The following is a 22,775-nucleotide window of genomic DNA, read 5'->3' on the forward strand; positions in this document are numbered from 1 at the left end:
CAAGCAAGAAATACAATAATATTAAAAAAAAAAAAAAAGAGGAAGAAGAAGAAAAGTGGTGCAGAGAGATAAGAAAAGAAGGGGATGGGAGTGCATGGAGAGAAGAAATAAAGGGAGTATTATAAACTAAGAATACAAAATGGTTACACTGGTTATTCATAAAATCTTTTTGATTTTTTAATATATTAATGCACAGCTTTAACAATATTGATATTATTTTGTTGACCCAATCAAAAAAGAAAATGTACAGAAACATACAAATTAACTGAAATATAGTTTAATTTAGTACACCTTGCAAGGCCAAATGTCAACAAAGAAAAACAAATTTATTTACACGTGATGAACAACAAATAAATCTACAATGCAAATTAAAAAAAAAAAAAAAAAAAAAAAAAAAGGGAAGAAAAGGGTGCAGAGAGATGAGAAAGGTAGGGAATAGGAGTGCAAGGAAAGATGAAAGAAGGAAGGGGATTTAAAGGATACAGAATACATGTAGTTACGCTTACTGTTCAAAAAATCTTTTCGAATTTTTAATATATTTATGTACGGCTTTAACAATATTGAAATTATTTTGTTGACCCAAGTTTGGGTCCCCAAAAAGAAATAATTCGTTATAACAGCTTAGGACAACATGTCCACCCCATCCAGTACAACGATGCAGGTGAGAAATTGTATTATCATCCCACCTACATCACAGAGAATGGCAACGAAGATATTGTTGTGGCTGATTTCTGGTCCTTAAAGGTAACAGACCATAGTGGAAAACACCGTTTCACATACAGGGGAAATCCATCAGTTTCAGGAGACGCGTTTACTGCGCATGGAATTTGCACAGATGCGCTGCTTAACATTCTGATGTGTGACGTTTTATACAGGACGGTTCATTTGATTGATAAAGACGGTAATTTTCTGTCTTACCTATTTTCAGAGGAGCAAGGGTTTTTTTTTAGACCTACATGTATAGCCTATGATCATAGAACTCACCGTCTGTGGTATGGACAATCGGACGCATTAAACAGCACAGCGCGTCTGCATATATACAGACATATTAACAGAGAGAATTCTGTGACAGGTAAATCTGAAGATGGCTTTCATCATTTTATGTTAATTTCAATGAGTTGCCTGCAGAAACAGTGCTCATACATTTGATCGATTGATTGCTTGATTATTTTTTTAATACAAATTACTCGTAATTTACTTACCTGGTCATTGGTCATTTGCAAAATTATTTTGTTAAAACACATTCTGATTGCACACACAAGTACTCTGAAGTTGACTTCAAAGAGATGTTTGAGTTTCTGATAGACAATATCTATGTGGTTTTTGGAGACCAGGTCTTCCAACAATCTATTTGAATACCTATTGCGCTCCGTTATTAGCGGGCCAATTTTTATATTCATTGGAAGCAGAATTGGTGCAAAATTTTATACGTTAAAAGAAGGAAACACTTGCTGTGGCCTTCAACTCGACATTTAGATATATATCGAAGACGTATTGTCAATTAACAATGGTAATTTCCATTCCTACGTCGATACGATATATACTGGTGAGCTTGAGATAAAAGATACCACAGAGTCTGACACATCTGTTTCATACTTGGATATTTTACTTGAAAATGATGTTAATGGTAATCTAACAACCAAGCTATACGATAAACGTGATGACTTTAACTTTTCTATCGTCAACTTCCCTACCTACACAGCAAAATATCTTCATCACCTGCATACGGAGTACATATATCTCAGTTGATTTTCATACTAATTGTTAGTCCATTATTTATACACTGAATTGACGACGGATTTTCCATTATTTCCTGATCATGACAAGGAGCACACGGCCAGCAGGGGATGCTCACTCCTCCATGGCACCTGATCCCAACCTCTGATGTTTCGGAGGTCCGTGTTTGCTCTGCTCCTATTTTGTATTGTTTTGTGGACTTTCATATTGAATAATGTTCGTTATCTCCATATCTTTCTTGAATGATTGTATATTCTTTAATGTTTAACGTCCCTCTTAAGAATTTTTCAATCATATGGAGACGCCACCATTTGCCGGTGTAGAGCTGCAAATTTTGTCCTATACTCGGCACTCAGGGCCATTGAGGAGGAAGGAATCTTTTTCGTGCCAGCACCTACTGCAACACGTGGCCTCGGTTTATACGGTCTCATCCGAATGACCAGTCTCCACAGTGTGATTCGATCCCACGATGTAAGGTCCAGCTCCTTACTTTGCGACTCTAGAGCAGACGATCTAACCACTGCGCCACGCGGGTGACCTCATGCATTTCAAACAATGGCGTTAAATTGAAGACAAATATTTTTATGAAACACTTGCTTTTCTCCTATTTTGTATTGTTTTATGAACATTTGATATTGAATACTGTTCGTTATCTCCATCGGTTTCATTCAAATAATGTTAAACTAATTTTGAAGCAAATCCGATTGAAGAATGATTTTTTAAAAACTTTCTTTTTAAATTTCAATCCAAGACTTATTGAGTCTTGATCGATAAGGATGATACGTCATTGTTAAAATTCATCATAATTATATCTAAATCTTAATTCAAATCATAATTGTATCTATTTTTCAGTTTAATCCACATTTAAATTAACATATTCTTATTATATTTTGTTGTGTTATTTTTAATATCTGTTTTATTGTAGGTTGGGAAATACCGACAGATCATAAACATTGCGGAGAAAATAGGTCAAGTTGTAGTTGAAGACTCAGTAGCAACATCGTGTATAATCTGCAAAGCACTAGAGGAATTTAAACTGAAATATTGACACTTTGTAAAAAAAAAAAATAATCATTTAAGCTCTTTTACAATTTTAAAATGTTTTTAGGTAACTCAAGTGTGAAAAATGACTAAGTAAGTGCCGATTTATGAGGTATTGTTATATACACAAAGGGGTTCCTTAAATTGTTTTGTACACAAAAGTTTTTACCAGAAGAAGGAGAATGTCTTCACTCTAGATGCCTGAAATAACAGGGTAAAATGAATGGGGAACAGACTTTATTCAATATTTTTAACTCTCTTTGACGATTGTTATAAAGAAGAAAATATAATGTCATGTTTTTTGTGCGCACTTTGCGCTTTTTATATAAATATATATATTTTTACAAGTAAATGCAACAATTAATAATCATCATTGTGTTACTAAGCACGAAGAAGAACGACCGAATATAAAAATTCAATCAGGTTAGAACTAAGAAGGAGGGTAGATTTCACTTTTTATTTTAATTAAAAATTTTACTGGTATGTAATTAAACGGTGTCTGCTACTACATAGTAAATAAGTTTAACATTAGAGCTTAATTTTGATACCACTGGATTCTACTGACAGCAATGAAACACCTGGAAAATGCTAAAAACTGACTTACTTATAAACAGTTAGATACCTCTGACCTGTTCTAAACACGTTTCGACAATGAGTTATCGTTCATAACAGCGAACCCTAGCGGCAGTTGAAAGGCCCAATATAAGTTAAATTGATGCAAAGCATCAACTCGCATTTTAGCATTTTTAAAGAATGTTTGCAAAAAGAAGAAAAAATCAATGTAAAAAAATCATTGTTAAAGGAACACAATATTTTACTTGTTTTTTTCTTCAAAAGTTCATCAATACTTGATTTTAATTAGTTAAACTAAACTTCTACTCTCACTAAGATGTATAGTATTTGAAAATGTTTTATAGACACGATGCAGAATAATTCTTTTCAATACGAAAAGTTTTATTTTAGCATCTACATGATCAATACAAGAGGTTAATTGCGGGATTATTACTACTCCTAGGCACCGGATCCCTCTGAATTCCCAGGGGGTCCGTGTATATACCCTCTTCACAATTTTTTTTTTTTTAGATCTATCAGTGTTTACTATCTTTTCCCTTTTCAGTGTAAGTGACTTATAGCAGATTTTGATTCGTTTCAAACTTGAATAATGAATTTTTACGAGAAGCACTGCCTTTTACAATTGACAGTTTACTTTGACATTTAAACCTGTGTCATGTACGGTGGTACAGAACTGATAATAGATTATGAACTTTCTAAGTGGTATATAAATATTGTGTTAGAGGCACTAACATATGTAAGTTGGGGTTGATGGTAGAGTGGTTGTCGTTTTCTTCAAAGACAACTTATTTGTGATTTGAAATAGGATTTAGATTTTGAAATAATAAAATGGTGAGCTAAATAGTTGTTTAGTAAAAGAGCTGCAAAACTGTAGCCCTCTGCTTTAGAAAAATCGGACAGATAAAGCAGAGAGCTACCGATCCAAGCGTTGTAAAAACCTTCGATTTACGCCGAAGATTTTTTTGTCGCTCACTTCGGGGGTTTTTACTGGTATTTTATACTTTCCTCAGCTTTAAAAACGGTATAAACTAATTAATTATACATTTAACTTCAATTTCTGATAATTCACCTACCCTCCAACTCTAACAAATGGAACTCTTTAAAAGGGACTTTACAAAACTATATACAGGACTGTTTCGGACCGTTAAAAGGTAAATAAAGTATCAAAAATAAGAGTTAGATATATGATTAATTATAGGATACCTTCCTAAAAGCCAGAGAAAGCTTAAACTACACGAAATATACACCTAAAATATCGACAAGAAAACCATCGTAAATCGAAGGTTTTTTTTACAACGCTTGGATCTGTAGCTCTCTGCTTTATCTGTCCGAATTTTCTCAAGCAGAAAGCTACAGTTCTGCAGCTAACATTGTCTTTGTGTAAAAGTAAGTCGTCATCAGTAAGAAGTATAAGTCCAATAGAAGCACTTTGTATTGCATTTGAAAGGAATTTTTGCAGACAAGACTGCAACTTAATTGGAAACAAAGGTTTTGAAATAAAGATACCTTTTAAAGAGCTCGGTTCACTTTATGCATAAAATGGCCCTGTAGGTATACCAATTGATTAATTAACACTTGACTTTCCATTTGAGGCAGTATGGGCAGCGGAAAGGGCAAAAATTACCATAATGAGAAAACAAACAATTATTTTAATTTCAATGACCATAAAAACTTAACAAATGATATACAATGCATAATCAACAGACCTTTTCGCAGAACAAATATACATTAAAGCAAAACCAACAACCACGTACGTAACAAACATATATGAATGCAAAACTCGACAAGCGAAAAAAACTTAACAAACGTGCACGCGGTAAATCTAGTCTTCCCGACACCCGGCTCCCGACGGTCCCGGATTTTTTTTTTTTTTTTTTTTTGTCGGTGCACAGAAACCCTTCAAACTCCTCGGGCACATTTTCTTTTTAAATGAATTCAATGATATGTTAAAACTTCTATTACTGAATCAGCAGTATCACCTGCCAAAAAGCGTTAAATGTAGTACTCCGTTATAAATATGAAAACCAAAAACGGACACAGATTTGAAGTTAATATATTCTGTATAATATTACGACTTATATATTTTAATAGCATTTAACACAAAAATATATTAAAAATCTTATTTCATCTAAAAGTTATTAAAACTTAAAACTTCAAATTTTTAGACATGTATTAAAAATATTGATATTGAGAAGATATTTCTTCTAAAAAAGATGGAATTAGTATTTCAGTAGAAATTGGTGGTGTTAATAAAAAAAAAAGAAAATTTGAATTCTATAAAAATTCATATCATCAAAATGATTTGATTTCTAAAAAGATTTTTATCATAATTTTCATAAAAATAGCTTAAATCTAACATTCTACTTATGGTAAAACCATGGAAAATGAAAGTATTGCTTGTTATACATTGAGGTAGTATCGTTTTTGAAAGGAAGGGGGTCAACCAGAGAAAAAAATTCAATCTAGCTGAAAAAAAGATTTTAAAAACTTGACAAGCTAGAACAAAAAGGAAACTAAAATGATATACATGTAGCCCTAACTCGAAAATCCTATTTCGTATGTGTGAGTGAGGGTGTATATGGGGGGTGTGGGTGTGGGTGTGGGTGTGTGTGTGTTAGGTTCAACTTCTTTCAGTACCATTTTTTCCTAAAATACATGTACTACATAACCCCTTTTTGACCTTACTCTTAAAATTGGAAAATGTTGCTGTGTGCCTGTCATATGATATGTCACTGTAATCAAAAGTTATCAAAATAGATTCCTGTAATATTTAAAGAATCGGGGAAAACCAATTTATGTAACAACAACAGAAAAAAAAATGACAAAACGGCCTTCAGGAGAATGAGATATATGTATTTTTTATTTTATGGAAATTCTTTTCTTTCATTTGAAATTTTTAAGATAAATTAACCAAAAAAAAGGGAAAAATTTAAAGGGAGATCCGAGGTAGAACTACGCCCATGTTGTAGAGGCTGGGAACATAAACATGATGTGGCAAAGAGTTCTATACGAAAAAAAAATATGTGGGGAATTTTTGTGCATACAAATTATCTGGCATATAAACGAGGGTTATCATTTATTTAAAAAAATATACCACAGTTTGGTGTTTTTGCGATTCTACGAAAACATAGGTATCCTTTTTTTCAGTGGTTTTCGCATTTATAGCTGAGTACTAGATTTACCGCTTTTTGGCAGATGATACTGCTGATTCAGTAATAAATACGCAAATTTGTTAAAGTTTTTATATATTAAAATATATTATTTGAACCCAGAAAAGTGCCTGAGGAGTGTGAAGAGTTTCTGTGCACCGACAAAAAAGAAATCGGAAAAAAAAAACCGGGACCGTCGGGAGCCGGATGTGGGGAAGTCTAGATTTACCGCGTGCACGTTTGTTAAATTTTTTTCGTTTGTCTTCTTTTTATGTACGTTTGTTCTGCAAAGATGATCGTTGGTTTTGCATTCATATATGTTTGTTACGTACGTGGTCGTTGGTTTTGCTTTTATGTATATTTGTTCTGCGAAAAGGTCTGTTGATTATGCATAGTATATCATTTGTTAAGTTTTATGATCATCGAAATTAAAATAATTGTTTGTTTTCTCATTATGGTAGTTTTTGCCCTTTCCGCTGCCCATATGAGGCATTTAAATAAAATAGAGACTTAGTGCTTTCATTTCCTATCAAAACTTTCTCCTTAAAGTCCAGGTCTTGGAGAACTAGCTTTATGAAATTGCAATGTTGTTGAATTTTAAGGTAAATTAATGGGTATAACTGAGTACTTTCAGTGAATAAAAAAATAGTATCAGCGCACTCTCTGATCTAAAAAATAAAACTTGTCTTTTGATCCCCGGTAACAGTTCTATCATTTTGTAGTTGCATATTTTAGATCAGAGGTTGCGCTCTATATTAAATATTGAAAAAATAGCTTTAAAAATTGGTTGTTCTGTAGACTTTTTCAGAATAAAAGGAAATTGATGCATTTCGTAACGTCATAATGCATTGACTTGACAGAAAATGTTTTATTATATTGAATAGTGATTTATAAGAATTTCACCCCGTGAATGTGAACTGCGGTTTTATGTTGGATTTCCAGATGTTGAATTAAAACCATGTTACTCCCAAATACAACTATGAAAATTAGCCTTACAAATAAAGACGATGTAGTTACCAGTATTTTTATCCGGCACTTTTACATACTGTTATTGTAGTCTAATTTCTTTATTACCTACGATTCTGTAAAAAAAAAAATAAAATGAAGGATTTGCATATTTCCTTTAATTTTTTTTTTACAAGATTTTTAAATATATTTTATTTCTAAAATTCCATTTTGACAGAGTAGAGCGCATTAGTCTACTCATCCTAGTAAGCCCAACGTTTGACATCACCCTCGACAGAATTCAAAACAGAAATGAAATTCTGTCGCCAAGTGAAATGTCGGGGCTTCCAGGGTATTTAGGACCTTTTATGAAGATTGTTAATTTTCAAATACTTAAAAAAAGGATACTGTATACATTTAACTGACAAGAGATGTCTTACTTCTTTCAAGTGGTTATATAATCCAAAACAACCACCACTCCGAATTTTTTTTCAAATTAAAATGTTTGACTTTAACACTAATTAGGCGACTAAAATATTTTTACTATGGTTTAGCTGGACTGTAGAAAGGAAATACTTGATATTTTCAAATCAACTAGTTATACAGGTCATCAGCTATGATGATCAATGAAATATATGGAGATAACCAACAGTATTCAATGCAATAAAACAATGGTACTCTTTTCTGGATGTACTAAATTTTAAAATACACATGCCGACTGCATCTTTACATCTATTGATTTATAATGCTATGCTTTGTATACAATTGCGCTGAAACTAGGATCTTCATTCATCGTTTGTTATTTTTGTTTCAAAGGTTATTCTACCAAATTCTGCAGTCATATATCTTTCTCACTCTGTTAATTATAAAGTGAAGTTTTTGTTTTAACTGTTATCATGACGAAGCATATTTAATATTGGTTAACATGGGGCTTTTATGATTTAATCAATAATGTCGCTAGATTGTCTGCAAAATTTAAGTCAAATTCATCGAAACAAGTCTAGCAGTGTGCATCTTTATAGTTGTACCTTTCAGGCAAATTGTCCAATTAGGGAAAATAGTTACTTAAAATTGAACACACGTACTTCAAAAACTTTAATTTGGTCACTCAACGGGAAAATTAAATTAAATTCATCATTCGGAACAAATCGAGTAATTTAAGGATTTAAATGTATCATACATGCAAGTTTGATCAAGATAAGGCTTATAGTTACGTAAGAAATGAGAACAACTCCAACCATTGTTTATGTATGCAAATATTAACTGTTTTTCTTCTTATTAATGTGTATGAATTTTTTCTCGAAAATGTAGACATTTAAAGCCCAATCACACAAGGTTTTGAATAGTTTGATGGTAGGTAAGTTTAACATTGCTAGCAGTGAAAAATAATTTCTATAAACGTTTTAATATACAACATCAATATTGAAAACAATGAATAATAAAACCAATTGTAATCAACATAAAGAATAATTTTAGTGAAGCGCAAAGGAAGGGAAAGGTAAGAAAACGTTTAATTTTGCTGTGAAAGTACACACGAATCAATTTCGGTATAATCAAAATGAGCATATTACTTTTAAGGAAACCTTTGTACAGTTGAAAATATGATTTTAAAATAGAAAAATTCAACCTTTTATCAGTAAGACCTCTAGAATATTCGTGTTATACTAATGACTATATTTGCAACCACGTTTACATTGTTAATAGATACTCGTATCGGATTTCTAAATTAGCTTTTCGTGACAATTAGCCCTCCTTGACATGTGCAAAAAAGAGACAAATAAACAGGTATTTTTGGTGAAAATTTTTACTAAGCGCCATTTCCACATTTGATTGTGTGTGTGTAGCTCGACAATTCACAATTATGTCTTTCAACTTACAAAGTAAAAATATATCAAATTGAATTACATGTGTATTGTTTTGCATTCAATTCGTCATCACAAATTGGTTATTCACTAATCAATCACTTATTCATAATCATTATAATCGACAAGCACAAATTCTACTTTTAGATGCTTGAGACATTAAAATTTCGATATCAACTATGAATTTCTTGCATGATGTTCGTCTTAAAGCATTCATTCATGTCCTTTTATTTTTATCCAAAGAAAAAACCTCTTGGCCTTCTATCGGTTACTTTATCCATCAGCTTTCGGTTGGATTCTAGCCAGCGCGAAATCAAACCCCTTGGTCTTTTACTTTCTTTCTTCTCTGATTTCTTTTCCTGACCTCTGTTTGGCGGTCTCCCACGTGCGACACCCCGTCCTCGTGAGGAGGATCTTCCGCGTGTATTTCCTCCATTTCGTACACGTGTGTTTCCCCCAGTTCGTCGGCGAGTATTTCCTCCAGGTGTTCTACGAAAGTTTAATTGTCTTCGATTATTTACTCGATTAGGCCTCCTTCTAATTGGCCTTCCTCTATTTGTATTTTGTCTTCGTTCATTGGCCAGACGTTTTTCCAGCTCTTTTATTCGTCTTTCTTGTTCAAGTCTTTCTTTCCTTAGTCTTTCCAGTTCCAACCTTCTTTTCTCTTCTTCAAAGGTTTCCCTGACCCATGGGTCGCCTGTTCCAGGGAACAATTCCCCAGGCCTCAATCGCCCCCTGTCTATTGTCACTAGACCATCTGGTCCATAGTACTTTGTGTCGGTGATTCCACGAGCTTGTTGATCTCGGAGACGTCGCTGGACCTCGTCCATAGTTAACTGTACTTCACGAGGTATTCCATCTGGGCCAACTTCCGTGAACCATTGCACATCTTGACCCCCATAACCACTGTGTCCATGCAAATCTTGGCCACCGGGTCCATGCCCAAATTGACCTAGGATTGCATCAATATCTTGACGGCTGTGTCCACGAACCCCTGGACGACTGTGCCCATGAACATCTTGGCCACCGTGTCCATGCGTATCTTGACCGCCGTGTCCATGAACGTCCGGACGACTGTGTCCATGTGTATCATGACCCCCGTGGCCATGTGTATCATGACCTCCGTGGCCATGGTCATGTCCGCCATCGACAACGAGAGCAGAACAGAAAGTTCCTATAAAATAAACCAATAAATGTATTTTTAAAGCAAATTTATCGAGAAGCGTATAAAATTGGATGTTTTTTTTAAATTTTTGTTCTGTATGTGAAGGAGCACAACATTTGCTTACATATAAAAAGGTGGGCCTGTCCACTAGCAACTTAAGAAAAAAATGACTTGTTAAGTTTTATGCAAAGTTCCATGTTTACATGATTTTCCATCGACTTATCAGTCATTATACCTTCCCCCAATCGATTATTCCTAAATCCCATTTAGTTAAGGAATAACTGTCTTATTTTTCGATTTCATGACGTGATCAATTGATTGGGCTGCGTGATAATTTGCATAAACGCCGAAGGCGTTTATGCATAAAATTATCACGCAAGCCAGTCGATTGATCATCGTCATGAAATTGAAGAATAAGACAGTTATTCCTTATATATACATGCTTTGATTTCGCCAATCCACGTGCTCCAAGCCCTGCTTCTGTCTAGCTGTTTGTTCCGCCCTGCACGTGTTTTTTTTTTTTTTGTTTTGTTTTTTTTTGAACCGCGCCAATACATTGATGGGGAAATAAAGTACATTTACAATTTGTAATAGACATTGAATATATAAATATTACCTAATCTATTCATTAAAAGTATCCAGATAAACACGATGTAGGTTTTCGTTTATAGACTGTTTTTTATTCAATGAAATATACCCTACCCTAACAAACAATCGATCAGTATTCAATAAATCAAATCTTCGCTTTATTTCACAAAACTCTTTATTGAAATCCTATTTCATGAAAAACATGTCATTTGATTTTGCTGAATTTTGTAAGCCTTTGTATCTAGCTTATAATTTAATTGGAATATCTTAATGACGAAAATCCATAATATTTCTAGACAAAATGAAAGAGAGATCAAAAATGGTAGAGGTACATCACACTTACATCACACTTACCTGAAAAGGAATAAGTAATCACTAATAGAAATATCGATGTGAACATTGTCCTGTATTATAATAAATATTGAGATCTTCTGTCGTTTTGTCTTTATGTGTTTTAATCCACACAGGTGTGTACCGCCCTGTAAGACGCCCATCCATCTTCTGGTAATCTATCAACAGTAAGTACTGTTACCAATAAACAACACACGCTTATAATGCTGAAGAAACATTGGATCCTAACTTCTTGTTACGTCACTGTGATACGCTTTGTAAGGTTCATTTCATTTGATGATCTATTTATTTTTATTAAAGGAAATCAGAATTGAGAATTACAATTATGAAAAAGATATTTGCATTTGACTTTTTTTAGAATTTATTTTAGGTGTGTAGCTTAAAGAATAAGAATCATTGATTTGCTGATATATTTTTTATAATCATCCAATAATAAATTTTCTTTTGTGATCTATTGCTTTTATCTTATTTGTTCGATTGTTTGTTTGCGTTTTCCCCCTAGAATTATGCTAATGCTTCGTTGTTCTTTTTTGTACTTTTTATTTTTTTCGAGTGGTTTAGGGAATATTTGATTTTTTTTCCCTGAAATATTTATTTTTGCTTGTTACAGTAGCTCGTGTAAATGTAAAACATATGCTCATGAATAGGAGTATAAGATTATAAAATCAAAGCAATAGCTTTCAAAGATAATCATTTGAAAGATATGATTGATACGCATGTTTCTTCAGTTATAAATGAAAGAATATGAGAAAGGGAAAGAGCTTGAGGGTTGAGGATCGAATTCAATTTTCCTTGGGGGCAACGATTCAAGCACTAGAAAAAAGAAAAATAAATAATAATGTGATGATGATCTTTGTCTCAGAAGTGGAAAAGTTCTCATTAAAATGAATTTCGGAAGTACGAAGTTAACAAAATATTAATTTCTAGATATTCAAACACAAGATATAAACACTTTAGAGTTTCATTTTTATTGAAAAGGTTCCTTGAATGGGTTCAAAATTTCTTTTCGAGCGCAGCATTGTAAATGCTACATAATGGGGGTGGGGCTTAATTTGTACGGGAAAGTTTACTGTGACATGACACAAATTAGAGGTAAGGTCACAGCCACATTATCCTTTCAAATGGACCTTTCTTTATTAAGAAGATTGGAAAAATACCTCTGTAACAATTTTGTAAATGCGTTAAACATTATTCTTACTCCTATTGAATTAGGAATTATCTTAAAACATTAAACCATAACAATATTAAATACTGCCTCTTGGTACAACTCATTCTTTTAATCTCCTTTATACAGTATGCAAAAATAACAAACATCAACGAACAAGACAAATGAATCAGAATTTCTGTCAAAGTCAATGTATACTTACCCTAGATTTCTATTTTCAAAAGGTAGCAGGAAAAAAAACAGTCATGATTTAATTTATCAGATTTTTCTCCACTAGATATTGCGATAAAAGTAGTACTATCAGTATAATACAAATTTGAATTCAATGATAAACCTCTATACAGCAATACAGCGATACATATGTCCATGGCTTTTATGAAGTGATTTGAGTTGTCTTTTAATTAAGTCGTCTACGATAGTTTTCTACCTCGTACTTTAATGGCTTACAATCATTGTCACATCACTTTAAATCTATCCAGCTACCCTTCTCCTCTTCACTTTGTCCATCAATCTCCGCTTTGATTCAATCCATCGCTGAATTAATCCCCTGGGCCTCTTCCGTTTTTCTTTTTTCTCTTCTTTCTTTGGCGGCTCAGGGCTTCTGCTTGGAGGTCTGTCATTTCTAGCACGTGCAGCAGCACGTTCTCGCTGTGATTCATAAATAGACCCCCGGGTATTTGTTCTCAGGATCCGTCTCGGTACTGAGCTGAGGGTGCGTTTCATGCCTGTTCTGTTTGGGCGTCTACGGGTAGATTTTGTCAACACATTTGGCTTACTTCTTTTCTTCTCTTCTGCTAACTTCTTTTCCAGCTCCTTGATTCGTCTCTCCTGTTCAAGTCGTTCTTTTTCCAGTCTTTCCAGCTCTAGTCTTTGTTCCTTTTCTTCTGGCGTCTCTTCTATTTTTACCGGACCCGTTTGACCGTGATAGTTTGTGTGGATGTTTCCCTGGGTTTTTTGTTCCCGGAGACGTCGCTGGACTTCCGCCATCGTTAACTGAACTTCGCGTGGCACACCGTCAGGGCCAACTTCCGTGTACCATTGCAAGTTTTTACAACAGGGGCTATATCCTGCACCAGCTACCTGACAACAGTGAGTGTATCCTGTACCCGCCACTGGAACCCCATTGGCCTCTATCAAATACACTTATAGGTATAAATGTATACAATTTTTACCAGAAAAATGATTTATGAGCATGTTCTACATATGAACAAATTTAAGATTAAAACGAGGTAAGTTATTGACAATCACTGAAACAAGAATATCAGCAGTTCGTTTAATGTCATCATTTCGTACGTTCTATGATCGATACAATGACCTCGTCAGAACATGAAATTTAACATTAAGTCAAATGCTGACCTATGTTTTTCATACTACAATGTAATTGTTAGTCTATCATTTAACACTGATTTTTGAACAGGTTTTTCTGTTATTTCCCGATCATGACAAGGAGCACACGGCGGATGGGATCGGTCGGCATGGGATGTTCACTCCTCCATGGCATCTGATCCCACCTCTTTTGGAAGTCCTTGTTTGCTCTGCTCCTATACTGCATTGTTTAATGAAATTTTGAAATTGAATACTGTCCGTTATCTCCATACATTTCATGAGATCTATAATAAAAACAACATGCAAAAACATGTCTCTGAAATTAACTTTATAAGATGAAATTCGAAGGCAAAACATATTTCTTAAAATCTTTCATTTTTCTCTAAACAAATAGGAGTTACATATTTTTTCGTTTGAACATTTTTCAATCGTCTTCCGAATCTTAGTTAAATTAGATTTAAATACAAAACAGCAATAAAAGAGAATCTGCTAATTTGTAGTGTATCGCAACATACTTACAGACAGATTTTCCATGCAAGAAAATATTTGTTTGAAGTGTCTGTTATAAATTGTGCGAAACATTTATATCAAATTTTTATCAATTCATTTTAAATGGTACATTCGTATTTAAATATTAAAGTTACAATTTTACCTTAAATGGCTTTAAAATGAATGCTACTTTTAAAATCTTTACTTACGTAATAGGAAGTTGAAAAGAAGAATGAGGAATGAAGATCTAACCATTGTCCAGAACTGTCACAAAAAACGCTGCCGCTGTCTTATTTATCACCCTTAAATGTCACATCGCCCCTAGGACAATTCGATCCAAACATCCATCTTCATCACTTCATCGACCACCAAATACAGGGCCCTTTTGCCAATTAACATTGGATATTTGTAAACCTGGATAATGACTGGCCTTTAAATTTTTGTGACTATGTGGGCTCATTTGTAAGGCTTGATTCCACTGGTTGGAAATTTTGTTTACGTTCGGGTTACCGAAAACAAATCAATTACGATAAACAGGGAATGTTCTACTTATTTTACTTACCTTTATGCAAATGCAGGATAAAAAGATTGTTTAAATTATTTTTTTTGAATCTCACAAAATGATGTAAAAAATGATCTGCTAATTTCCTCAAGGAAAATTGTGCTTGTATGCATCGATGCAGTTTATTTAAATTTCTTTTACAAATCTAAGATAAATATCTTCAAATACAAACGCACCAAACGCATAATATATGTAAATTTTTTAAAGAATACAAATGAACGTTTAAACAACAGATTGTTACTTTCTCATTAGTCTGTATTTTCAACCAATAATTTTTATATTAAGGCATTTTTTAAAAAAATTGAAAAATATATTTATAGTAGTTTTATACAACTTTTCAAATTTATTATATTCGAAAAGAAATTTTTTGATATAAGAAACCAAAGCACAGAATTCTAGTGAGTTGTTCTGATTACCTTAATCTCAAGTTTAGGTTTATTTTGATATATTAACGCATACTTTTTTTTTACATTATATGACTCTATAATATGAATAATTATGTATAATAATGTAAAAATTAATCTACGCTGATTGATTTCAAACTTACGAATCACGATTAAAAGATGACGCGAATAATAGTTGGTTTATAGTAGTTAACTTCTTTTTCAGCAATCGGTCAGGGTGCAAATTGAGATGGCATTTTTTTAAAGAAGATAATTCGGGAGTTTTTCTTATACATTCAATACCCTTCAGATGAAATATATGTTAAAATGCTTTATTTACATATTCACGTTTGATACATAAATCCTGCCAATAGGTAAAGATTTACCTGAACAGGACAGGGAGAACATAGCGGAAAGCTTACTCCTCATGGCACCTAATTCCACCTCTGTCTTTGGAGGTTCTGTTTTGCTATCCACCCTATCTTTTGCGCTCTATTCATGCTTGTTTCTCTATATTTCATAGTAGTAATATATTAAAATTAAAGAGTGTTCAGTGTATCCAAACCTCATACACTTGATTGATCCGAAGGACATTAAAGATGCAAAATCACTGGACCATGACAATGTATATGGATTATTTATATACTGACCTGGTTTCATTCATCCTCGAGCAAATGAACGATCTGTCTTTATACGATATTGTCATAAATATTGCTTTCAGGGACGTCTTAGGTTAATTGCATTTCTGAACTCTTTTTTAAGTTTCATAAGTGTCAAGCGCATCAATCTCTCAAAATTATATCTGTGACATGTTTGTGTCCTTGCTAAGGTATGAATATGTATTTGGAACATTTTTATACCAATGCTTAAAAATTGGGAAGGAATATATTATACTCCTATTTAGTGGCTATGAGGACAATAGCAAGTTTATCGTCCCCCAAGACAGCAAACCATTTCCCGTGGCACAGCCGAGGGAAATAGTTTGCTTTCGAGGAGGACGATAAACTTGCTATTGTCCGAATAGCCAGTAAATTGGTGTTTTATTATACCGATGCTGACTTTACTTTTGTTACGTCATAACATATACCTCACAATCCGTATGAAATCAGAAGGTTTCCGAGATGAAAAGCGAGGGAAACAGAATGCTGCCGGTGAATAGTTTGATTACTATTTCACCATGGGCAGATAGCACAAAAACTATTTCACGGTAGGGGCTGTTTGGAAAACATATCATGTTTATTCGTCATGTCACAGGTGGTGAAAAGTCAAGTCTCAACCGGGACTCGAACCAAGGGCCTCTGGCGTACCGTGCCAGCGCTCTAACCAACTGAGCTATTGAGACCCGATATATTGACTGACCTTCACGCACCTGTGAACCCGGTGACATATTCCCCCTCTTTGTAGAAATTCGTCCTCGAATTCTACGAGTTAAGGAAATGCTGTGAGGCATGTTCCAAGGAAATAGTGGGTTTTGTACGTTGGGCGCCAAATGTCACAGGTGGTGAAAAGTCAAGTCTCAACCGGGACTCGAACCCAGGGCCTCTGGCGTACCGTGCCAGCGCTCTAACCAACTGAGCTATTGAGACCCGATATATTGACTGACTTTCACGCACCTGTGAACCCGGTGACAGTCATATTTTTATATAGAACAAATTCACAGAGGTATAATAAAATTTAATATTTTCACTGATTCTTTAATACATAATGCCATTGTGCAACTCATATTTTACTTTATGATCTGACATTCATTTCGGATCTACCAATGGTAAACATCAAAACATGGACTATTATAATGCAATTATAATCATATTGTAACAATTTGTTTATGCCCCTAGAGGGCCCTTGATTGGTGAATAAACTAAACTATAATTTGGAGGCGGGGGTATCATTTAGTGAGATTAGTGCTCACAGTCAAGTTTTTTTTCAAACATGTAAAATATAAAAATATGTATTATTTTAAAGTATTTTTTTGAATATTTATGTGTAAATCAGTCTTTAATGAGATCCTCTCGTTTCATGAAATATGCCTACGTCACGTGACACGCCTGTATGATTTACTTTCAAAAACTCATACAATGAAAAACATGGCGATAACGAACAATATTCAAGCTCAAAGTCCATTGAACAATACAAGATTGTAGCAGAGCAAACACGGACATCCAAACCATCAGAGGTGGGATATGGTGTTACAGAGAAGTGGGCATATTCTGCCGACCGGACACACCCGCCGTGTCTTCCTTGTCATGTTCGGGGAAAAAATCGAGAGAAAAAACATCCGTCAACAAGTCAGGGTGTACAAAATAGCCTAACAATTAGCATGAAAAACGTCCTTCAACATTTGACTCAATATTAAAATATAAATTCAGTCCTAAAGCATAATTACCTGTTATATGATTTTTCCATTTTTCATAGATTAAGATGATAGTTAATATTAGTGTCATTTTATAACTATGATGAGAAAGCTTTTTCATAGCATAATCGATGATAATGTTCCATTTTTAATGTAGAAGTTGAAAGAAATGTTAGAAAAAATAATACAATGTTAGGAGGTAGTCTGCAGTTTAATTGTCATTTCCAATACAATATGACTAGGAGAAAATAAAATACATTTTTACACCATAATGAAATATATAAAGATTTTCGTTCATGTATTTTCTTCAAGCGCATTAATCTGTGAAGAAATTTGCTTAAGGAGTGAAGTGTTCTTCTTTAGTTGTCTTTCTTGGAATTGAGAACATCAAGGCGTTATTTCAATAGAAAGGAATGTTTAAGACAACATTCATTTTTAGACCCTGTAATAAAAGTCCAAATTAAATCAGCTGCTTTACCCACCTCGCCGGCAAACTTTTTAACACAATTTTTACATAATTTTGAAAAGAATTAAACAGTTAATGCAAACTTTCTACCTGAAAGAAAAATGTTTTTAATGTGCCTTCCATTCGACAATTAGATACATTGATAAATAATCAACTGATATTTGTAGAGACCTAGTAATGAAACTTGCAGTGCAAGATATCACAAAACATTACACATCTGCTTCATACCTGGATGTCTCTTATTTGTTTGTTATGACGCCTTAATCTTATTTTTACTACGGCAATCGAAATTGATCTTTTAAGTATAATTATGGTAGGAAATACTCTACATGCACATACGTATTCAAGCAAAAACGTCCTTCAAACAATGCAGAATAGGAGCAGAGCAAGGACAGACCTCTAAAACATCAGAGGTGCAATCAGGTGCCAAATAAGAAAAGGGTAATCCATTTTGGCATGAATTTTTGATGGTTTCAATGGAGTTCTAAAATCACACATTCTCCATTCCTCATTTTAATACAAGTTTTGATTTTTATTTACATTCTTCCTAGAAAAGAAATCAACAAAGAATATGCATGCAATTTTTCCCTTTGCATATTTTTTGATATATTAATTAATTATCTGAAATATTTTAGTTCTATTATCGGTCCATTATACTTTTTCTATGGCATTTATTGTTTTATGAGTTTTAAAGGAAATAATTTTAGGAAATATAGGTTCAGGGACCTACTTCTTGTAATTGAAATAATCTTATATAACCAGAAAGCACAACTGCCACGCCGATACAATGGCTTTGCCAAAAAACACGTATGATTCATTCCAGAGTGAAATATTGACTGACGTTTTTCCTACTTATTGTTAGATTCTGTTCTTCTGTTCTCCTGATCATGATTAGAAGCACATGGCGGTGTGACCGGTTGACAGAATATTAATATGCTCACTTCTCTATGACATCTGATCCCATCTATGAAGTTTTAGAAGTCCGAGGTTGCTTTGCTCCTAATTTGTATAGTTTGAATAGACTTTTGAGCCTTGATACAAACATTGTATGTACTCTTCGTTATCTCCATATCTTTCAATAAAAATTCCATTTTGGACATAGAAAAGCTACTCATAAAATATTGAAGGGCAAAAAGAATTCAAAGTATTTTAGTTCATCATTAACTTTTGGACGGTAATCGATAAAGATATGGTATATACGTAGCTGTTAATCATATTTAGGTATAATTATATTTTTTTGCCATTTTGTCAAGATAATATCCATCATTTTTAATTGATCGTGAAAAAATGCCTGTTGTTTCATTACTGACCTAAACGTATCAATATTTATTTTAACTATAAGCATTATATCTAGTTAATCAGATACTCCGTCATATTTCTGCCTTTTTTCTTTTCATCTCAACATAGGTTTTCAATATCAGGGCGAAAAAAATTCGCAATTTACTAGCATAGTAAATATGATTATAGATATAGACAGATTGATTCATTTCTCCTCTCCTGCCTTTCTTAACATTGAGAACATTTACATTAAAATTTTTAAAGAGTGAAAGATAATTCGAAATAGAAATTTTTGTTCAGTTTGCTTCATTGTAAAACTCTGTTGCCCCTTTCACAAATAGTATAATGACTAAGACAATTATTTTTCTATTCCTAACAGGTATCTAAGCTGTAGTTTGCAACAAAAACTTACATTTCTGTAACATTACATTGCAGTTGCAAATGATATTTAAAAAAAGATAAACAAAAAATATTCAAACGTCAAATTGTTATCTTAGTCGTAAGAATTTTTTGTGAGAAGGACCACTGAATTGATACTAATATGTTTAATCCTAGAGCAATCAGTATTAAGATTTATTCGTAATACCCGAAAGATATGTGAAATAAAAAAAGGATTTTTTTAAAAAATATATAATGCTCTCTATATTTCACAGCTCAGCATTATTTAACTGCTGGAATCTCGGTATGTAAATTGGAAGTAGGTTACAGAAATATTATACCTGAGTGATAACATTCTGATGTAAAGATAAAAATCCATCATTTTAATAGATCGTGTAAGGTGACTGTAAGAAAGTGCATTGTATTATTGAGGTAAATGTTAATTATTTGCATTGATTACATGGGCTTAGTAATGAAATACACTATTTTCTTCTCTCACTTCATCCGTTAGTTCACCTACCTTTTAAGGAGACATGTAATATGATGTCTTCATTGATAAAATTATATTTGGATGTATTTTGGTTTTTAATTATGCTAAATAAAATTTCTAAAATATGGAGACAAAAAAGATAAAAAATAAACAAAAAGTATCTGTCGAATTGATAAACAATCATATAAATGAATAAAGAATAAGCATACTTTAGAAGCACAAATTTTTGCGGGGTCAAAATTTTGAATTTCTTTGATTTGTCATTTAGATAAAAAGGATACAAAGATATTAACTTTTCTTGATTCATGTGCTGATCTAGAGGGAGGTCGGGAGGGAGGGGGGTCAGGAGACTGTTTTGGCGAGTTTCCGTTTTTTTTTTCTTTTCTTTTTTCTTTTGGCTTGTCAGGAAATTTCTGGGTTGGATTTTTTCTTTGGACTGGGGTGGACCAATCCCCCCCCCCCCTGGAAAAAAAAATTCTTGACCCGCGACTGTTGATTTGAAGGTAATTCCATTCAATATATATAGGCATATGAAAATTTCATCGGATATTTTATTTCGTTGATAATTTTAACAAAAATATTTTTGCTTTTAGAGTAAAAATATATCGTTCTGATGATGAATTACATATTCTTCATTTTGATAGGTCATGTAAGAAAAACCTGACATTTTATCTGTAAATGAAATATATGGCGATAATGACCAGCTTTCAAGCTCAAAAATCCATTATCAATACGAAATAACTTGAATGCAATGTTTGCGCTGAAAATTTATATGTTACGTTCTTTATCTTAATGGTTATGCATTTTTAGCTGCAATTTCATCCGCATAGGGCCGTTGTAACAACGGAAAGTGACCCCCGTAGAATATTGACCGGGGGTCTTTTTTCTACGTAGAAATTTAACCCCATGGTCAATATTCTACGTAGAAAAGTGACCCCCTTTTCTGTAGAAATTATGGCCTTGGGGTCGTTTTTCTCCGTGTGCATTGTAGAAAAATGATCCCGTAGAATAATGACCCCTTGTCATATTTTGATGCAAAAACACTTGTTTTGGTAGGAATATTCTTGTTAGGCGAATGGATACGGGTAATATCAAGCTGCCTTATGCTTTGAAGTGTTATTTCTGAAAGCTTTTAAGTTTAAATAACGAATTCAAAGCAATACAATACCTTACATTAATAATACAAACGGTTTTATCCCCATTAAAGGAAAACAATATTAAAATGTTATAACTGAAGGCTATTAGAGCAAAGATACGCGCATTTATAGTCTAAACGTTTATTACATTTTATACAGTAAGTTTCCAAAGTTGTCATTTTAATCTTTAAAAAGATTATTTTCTATCTGGTGTTAGAAAAAACATTCCATAATAAATTAATTATAATTATCTGTTTGATTTTACCCTTGATAAATAATTTGCAAAAAGCAAAATAGAGTTTTAATTTTCAAAAGTTTAACGTTTTTGATCCTTACTTTTAAAATTGGCGCGAAAAAAGGTGCTAGCTTAGAAAATTAGATCTTCTATGAATGAAGTTTTAAACTTCTCATAAAAATAGGGATGATTTAATTTGTAAAAATAAGTACGAAATTTTAATTGCCTCTTACCTATTATATAAGAGAAACAAAAAAGTGGTTAGCTCAAAACCTGTAAAATGTCTTTTTTCGTTTGCTAGTGTCAACAAAACCTTAACAAAAAGGGGGTTTTAGCATAAAACATGATTAACTAACAAAAAGAAGTTCTCGTCTTTTTAAAAATTGGCACATGTAGTATCGTTTTCCCCGTTCTACAGGTACTTACAAATGATGATTTTAGGAGTTTTTTTTACCAATAGAAAAAAAAAAACAAATGTTGGATGATGAAAAAGTTGTTACTTAACATGTTATACTTATACCTTTTGACATTGACCTTGGAATTCTACTCTTTTACTAAAAAAAGTCCACACTTTTACTTTGGCATTAACTTTTGGACGGTATGTGCTATGACTTGATATCGAAGAAATGGCATGATAGACTAAGAGTTCATTAATTTGCAAAGGTAATGTCTATAAAATCTCAGAAGAAAGAGGTGTAACGGCAACCATTGCTCAGGTGTCTGTGGGCTGAAAAGTGTATGAAAGGGAAGTTTTTTATTGAATTTATATATATCTCTGAAGGTTGAACTATTATTCACTCAGATGTAAATTTTTGCCAGTTTTAGAGGAATTTTTGATATCATTATAAGAACGATCTCGATGTGTATGGTATTTCCTGTATATACAGGAAAAAGTATAGTATTTCATAGAAGGTAGTTAAAAGAATGTACCGGGTATTTAAAAGCAGAATACATTACCCCGACCCTTCAACTGGCGTCGGAATTTCATATATATTATGGAATCTCTTGAAATTATGCCAGAAGATGGGCCAGACATGAAAAAGAAGACGTTGACACTTTGTCAGAATGAATTAAATGTATCAGATCTACGTTAAAGTCACGTATTA

General features: G+C 33.1%; 2 protein-coding genes and 1 non-coding gene across 3 annotated transcripts; all 3 read right to left on the reverse strand.

Moving 5' to 3' along the window:
• Positions 1 to 8,901: 8,901 nt before the first annotated feature.
• LOC134235945 (uncharacterized) lies at positions 8,902 to 11,633 on the reverse strand. Its single transcript, XM_062718121.1, has 2 exons — positions 11,415 to 11,633; positions 8,902 to 10,481 (listed from the first exon to the last, which is right to left on the reverse strand). The coding sequence occupies exons 1-2, from the start codon at positions 11,458 to 11,460 to the stop codon at positions 9,541 to 9,543; spliced, it is 987 nt and encodes a 328-aa protein (XP_062574105.1). The 5' UTR covers positions 11,461 to 11,633; the 3' UTR covers positions 8,902 to 9,540.
• Positions 11,634 to 12,669: 1,036 nt separating this feature from the next.
• LOC134235946 (zinc finger CCCH domain-containing protein 18-like) lies at positions 12,670 to 14,787 on the reverse strand. The gene is made up of 2 exons (XM_062718122.1): positions 14,601 to 14,787; positions 12,670 to 13,706 (listed from the first exon to the last, which is right to left on the reverse strand). The coding sequence occupies exons 1-2, from the start codon at positions 14,644 to 14,646 to the stop codon at positions 13,048 to 13,050; spliced, it is 705 nt and encodes a 234-aa protein (XP_062574106.1). The 5' UTR covers positions 14,647 to 14,787; the 3' UTR covers positions 12,670 to 13,047.
• Positions 14,788 to 16,848: 2,061 nt separating this feature from the next.
• Positions 16,849 to 16,922, reverse strand: Trnat-ggu (transfer RNA threonine (anticodon GGU)). The gene has a single exon. It is a non-coding gene; the product is annotated as a tRNA-Thr (tRNA).
• Positions 16,923 to 22,775: the final 5,853 nt, after the last annotated feature.

This window comes from Saccostrea cucullata, unplaced genomic scaffold (genome assembly GCF_032062105.1).
Source record: "Saccostrea cucullata isolate Sc308-1 unplaced genomic scaffold, CSIRO_AGI_Scuc_v1 ctg1034, whole genome shotgun sequence".
NCBI lineage: Eukaryota > Metazoa > Mollusca > Bivalvia > Ostreida > Ostreidae > Saccostrea > Saccostrea cuccullata.